General features: G+C 40.0%; 1 protein-coding gene across 1 annotated transcript; it reads right to left on the minus strand.

The window, feature by feature from the left end:
* Positions 1-2601: 2601 nt before the first annotated feature.
* LOC148013804 (uncharacterized) lies at positions 2602-4008 on the minus strand. Its single transcript, XM_087668313.1, has 2 exons — positions 3220-4008; positions 2602-3060 (listed from the first exon to the last, which is right to left on the minus strand). The coding sequence occupies exons 1-2, from the start codon at positions 3355-3357 to the stop codon at positions 2893-2895; spliced, it is 306 nt and encodes a 101-aa protein (XP_087524439.1). The 5' UTR covers positions 3358-4008; the 3' UTR covers positions 2602-2892.
* Positions 4009-4864: the final 856 nt, after the last annotated feature.

Genomic DNA, 4864 nt, shown 5'->3' on the forward strand with positions numbered 1-4864 from the left:
AGAGAAAAAAATTGTTGATGGTGCTTTGAAAAGCGGTACAATTGATGTTCAAACACGTCTAATCGACTTTGATACTTTCATAAGTCAAGTCTCGACTCAGCGTAATCCTCAAATAATGCAGAATTTAAATACACGACCCCCAATCAAACATAATAATTCTAGTGACACACTAGTTTTGTTCCGTATCTAATAAGGGCAAAAGTCATTTTATGGTTAGTCAGGGAAGGCGGCAAAATAATACAAGACGGTTAGATATTCCATCTTCTCGGCATCCCAATGGGCTTCATGGTGTCTATGTAACAAAGATGGCAACCGGTTCTCTCCAAGGTTATAGTAATAAGCTAGACTATTGGAAATGGGCTTCATGCTGTCAATGAAACAAAGATGGCATTGGGTTCTCTCCAAGGTTAGGAGACAATTGGAAAGACTTTCATGGGAACCTAGAAGATAGTGTAGTGGTACTCAAGCACATTATTATGGCTTGTACAACTTATTTCCTAGCATGTTGGAGACCCCCCAAATCATCCATTAAACAACTAGAAAGCTTATGTTGATCCTTCTTGTGGGGCTCAAAAACACAAATAGGATAATCCCCAAAGTACCATGGAGCATGTACATTTTGCCTGAGGAATAGGGAGGGTTGGGCATCCCAGAGCTTGGCAAATTATCCAATAAATAAGTAGCCAAATCAAGAGCCTATAGTTTCCCAAAGAAGATTGGGCCATACTTTTCCATAGGTATGTTAAGAATTTTACACTTAAAAATACTCGATATGGAATATCTCTTGGCCAACATTGCCGTCTTCACCAAAATTCCTTTGATATTTAATAAGGACTTCCTCTTTGCGAGAAATATGTGGGAGGCTTGGTTCAAGTACAAGCCCTTCATTAATCCCAACTAGGCCCCCAACTTCACTTTAATCTTGGCAGTAGTAGACTCTATATGGTGCGGTGTACACTATGGCAATGTGTCCAAATAACTCCTCTTGCCAACTACTTGATTGTATAGATTAGGTATCCAACTATGGGAAGATCTATGGGATTTTCAACAAATACATTGGTTAGAAACAAGAAGAATCAAAGGCCTTTTTAAAATTTCCAGAGTTGAACTTCAATTAATCATGGAAATAAGAATATCATGGCCTAACAACCTATACCATGCCATTCAACTAAGAGGAGAGTTTAATCCTCAAGCCTTCACTTGGAAAAAGGGGCTAGCACTCTTACCCATCCGAGATATTATTCCCCCTTCACATAAATTGACTCCAACTCTTAATGAGAAATGGCACCTCAATTGGAATTTAGATTAGTGGATGTACATGTTTTCCTAACCTTTGGTCTCCTTGCATTCTAGTTAAAAAATGCACTCCCTTGTGGTCAATTATACATAAGGGCTTTATGTACATGTGAACGTGCAATCAAATTGGGTATTGGAGACATCATATGTCAGAGATGTAAGAAGGAAGTAGAAACTCTACCTCATCTTTTTTTACATTGTAGTTTTAATAAAGAAATCCTTAAATCTATTCAATTTATCATTAAGTTCTTTCATACACTTCCTATCAATTGGAAATAATGGTTAATAGGAGAAGCTTAATGGCTTGCATGGGGTAGAGATTTGGACATTCATTTGGGCCTACTTTGTGTAGAAAATCTAGTTATAGAAGAATAACACTCTCTTTCAAGGAAAATGTTCCATTGATCTTCCCTCTACTAAAATTGATTTGTGTAGCAAGTAGAGTTGTAGAAGGATTCATTGGTGAAACACATCAAGAAGAAACAACAATTGGAACACAATAAGGAAGAAGCTCAAGCCATTCTAGATATGTGTGCAAAGGATTAGGAATTGTGGAATGTCATCATGGCTATCAAAGATGCAACAAGCAACAACTCAGAAAATCCTACTTGCTTTTCTCTCTTCTACAAGCTCCACTACAATCCCCACAATAAGCAATCCCGCTATAGTCGCACTGTTTTGAAGCCTATGGTCGCCTACTATGACAAGTCTTTCTCCTTTTTGTACTACAACAATTTTACTATCTACCTCACTCTCAGGTCTTGTATCAAACTAAAATGTTCATGAATCCTCATATGTACGCTAGCTACTTCTCAAAGGTGGCTTCTCATCTATCTTGAAAATGTGATGCAAATACATTCTTTTTTATTAATATATTAACTTTATGCTTTTTAAAAAAAGAAACCGGCAAGAACCCCTCACATTTTGAAGTCTTCTCATTTGTTTTTTCCAATGGATAGGAAAAAGGTCATTTGACGTATTCCCTTTTATCCATAATTTGGAGGAGAGATAGACAAGAATCTTCACACCTTAATCGACTCAGCGTAATCCTTAATAATGCGGAATTTAAAATAAAAGGCCCCTAATCAAACATAATAATTTAAGGGAAACAACAGTTCCGTATTTAAGAGCAAAAGTAAGGTTGTAAGGCTTGAAAATCCAAGCAGAATCTAACTCTGTCCACAATCCATTCCACACTGAGCGACTTTTCAGAGCTTCATAAAAGTCGGGGGCAAGGACATGAGCAGGTAGCTGGCTGCGACACTCTCAATTATGCGAGCCGATCACACACAGAAACACAAAATATAGAGTAACCTGCAAATTCTTAATTAATGAACCATGAGCTCGCATCATGCATGGCAGCAGCGCTGGATTGGTCTTATGAGTTTGATAATGGGGACTGTACAGAGCTCGCATCATGCATGGCCGCAGCGCTGGATTGATCTTATAAGTTTGATAATGGGGGCTGTACAGATATACAGGCAATTGAGAGGGCACGCTCTGAGTCTGATTCGATAATTGTGAGAGAGAGAGAGAGAGAGAGAGAGAGAGAGAGAGAGAGAGAGAGATGGAGATGGAGATGTATAGATAGTAATGTTATTTGAACGCGCAGCACGTCGAGGATATCGCCGCTGCTTTGAACAGCAAGAAGGCGAGCTTCTCGACACAGAAGTAGATGAAGTGGCCCGTGCTGTGCGTCACGAACGACCCGAAGCTCGTCCCAACCACGCACTGCCACGCGCCGCCATAGCACTTGTCGAATTCCTTCATCACAGAGTTAATATCCAATCAGCGCATGATAATAAGTTGCTAATTTCATTAGAGAACAGCCAACCATAATTATTCATGTCAATACTTATAATCAGGGATGCAAGGCTGATATGGGTTGCGGGGGTGAGATGATTCCGATGGAATAATTGATACCTGCTTGATGAAGCGAGCGATCTCCTGGCAGTCGTCGACGTCGTGGAGGTCGAGGGCCTGGGAGGCGCAGCGCATGGCGTGCTGCTGCATGAGGGCCGGCATGTCAGCCTCACTCAGCACGGCCTTGCCCTCCAGCATGTTAAGTGATATACTATAAGCTTAAGATATAGCTATCGGCGGCCAGAATAATTAGAGAGCTCTCGCGGTTAGTAAGTAGTGCCTGAGAGAGAGAGAGAGAGAGAGAGAGAGAGAGAGAGAGAGAGAGAGAGAGCGAGCTCCCAGGATCAGTGAGAGGACGGGAATCGAGAGAGCTACAGCCTACTAGAGAAGAGTGGAATCGTTGATGGACACGCCTGCAATGATGAAAACAATCTGGTGGGCATATTTTTGTGCCATGCCTGACATAAACAATGATGCTATATCGCCTGTGACTCAGTATGCGTTATACTTTTTCTCATGGATCATCTCTCTCTCTCTCTCTCTCTCTCTCTCTCTCTCTCTCTCTCTCTCATATCCAGAGCTAACCTCTCACATCTCTGATCTGGTCGCGCTATCAACGGAGGGATTCCAGCTCTCACCCCTCTATTTTCTCTCCCGAGTCCCTGCCTAATCCACTCAGCTTCCACAACTTACGAGGAAATTCACAAGCCATGGCTATTGGGCAGAACCAACAATCTCCATGTATTGGATAGATGAACTCTCGACTACATAAATTGGATGAGTGAGTTGTGGATATTGGGTTTGTGCTAAGGTTTGGTTTTGATTTCACTCTCAATCGACAAGTAAAGACCGTTCAAAAGTCGCATAAAGCTACCTACGAGGTGTGATGCTTTGCTACCCCTTTTTGTGTCCAAAAGTTGGAAAAAGCTATCTATAAATGTGTGAGATGCCATCAATAAATATTGAAAGACACATCAATTTGTATTGCAATGAAAAGGTGCATTTGCATTGCAATGAAAAGTTGCGTAAAGTTACCTTTACGGTGTGATGCTTTGCTAGCTCCTTTGTATGTCTAGAATGTTGGCACTAGCTAACATCTAGCTAGTCTATGTAAGGACCCATTGGATGATCATTAGTGATAGTAGATTTTTTTTTTACAAAGGATCGCCAAAACACTAGCAAATAAAACCAATCAAGGTTGAAAAAGTAAACTCTTCAAAGTGCTAATATGAAGACTCTATCCTTTTGGTTATGATATGAACACTTACAACTTCTTGAATATAATATCATCTTCCCATTAAAAAACAAGCAAGAGGACCAAGATCATGTTGGATGGATGCTTGAAAGCTTCATTTAATTCTATGCCAACATTTTTCATCTTGTAAAACCCAACAAACTAGTTCACGTGCTACAAGTTTATGTATATTGAATGTGGCACCAAAAGTTTCTAGTAGGGATGAATAGACTACACATGTGAGTGTGAAATCACACCCAACTCTATGTTTCTTCAACTAGCTATTCTGGAAAATTTATTTACAAGTAAATTTGAGATTCGGTGTTAGGAACATGTCTATAGACACCTTTCTCTCATGAAAACTTTGTCTTTGTACAAGTCCCTAACGAATTTCCCTTAACAAATGGCTCCTCATCACCCTGTGTAATAAGATATATGTAGTGTTATCAATACATCTCAACTTTTATTCAA

This window comes from Lygodium microphyllum, chromosome 26, assembly GCF_053477565.2.
Source record: "Lygodium microphyllum isolate KBCC chromosome 26, Lygodium_microphyllum_v1.1.10, whole genome shotgun sequence".
Taxonomy (NCBI): domain Eukaryota; kingdom Viridiplantae; phylum Streptophyta; class Polypodiopsida; order Schizaeales; family Lygodiaceae; genus Lygodium; species Lygodium microphyllum.

Excerpts from the sequence above, each read along its gene's own strand:
- LOC148013804 (XM_087668313.1), bottom strand. The coding sequence starts at position 3,357 with ATGCTGGAGGGCAAGGCCGTGCTGAGTGAGGCTGACATGCCGGCCCTC. Across the intron at positions 3,061-3,219 it reads TCGCTCGCTTCATCAAGCAG|GAATTCGACAAGTGCTATGG; the intron begins GTATCAATTATT and ends TCTGTGATGAAG.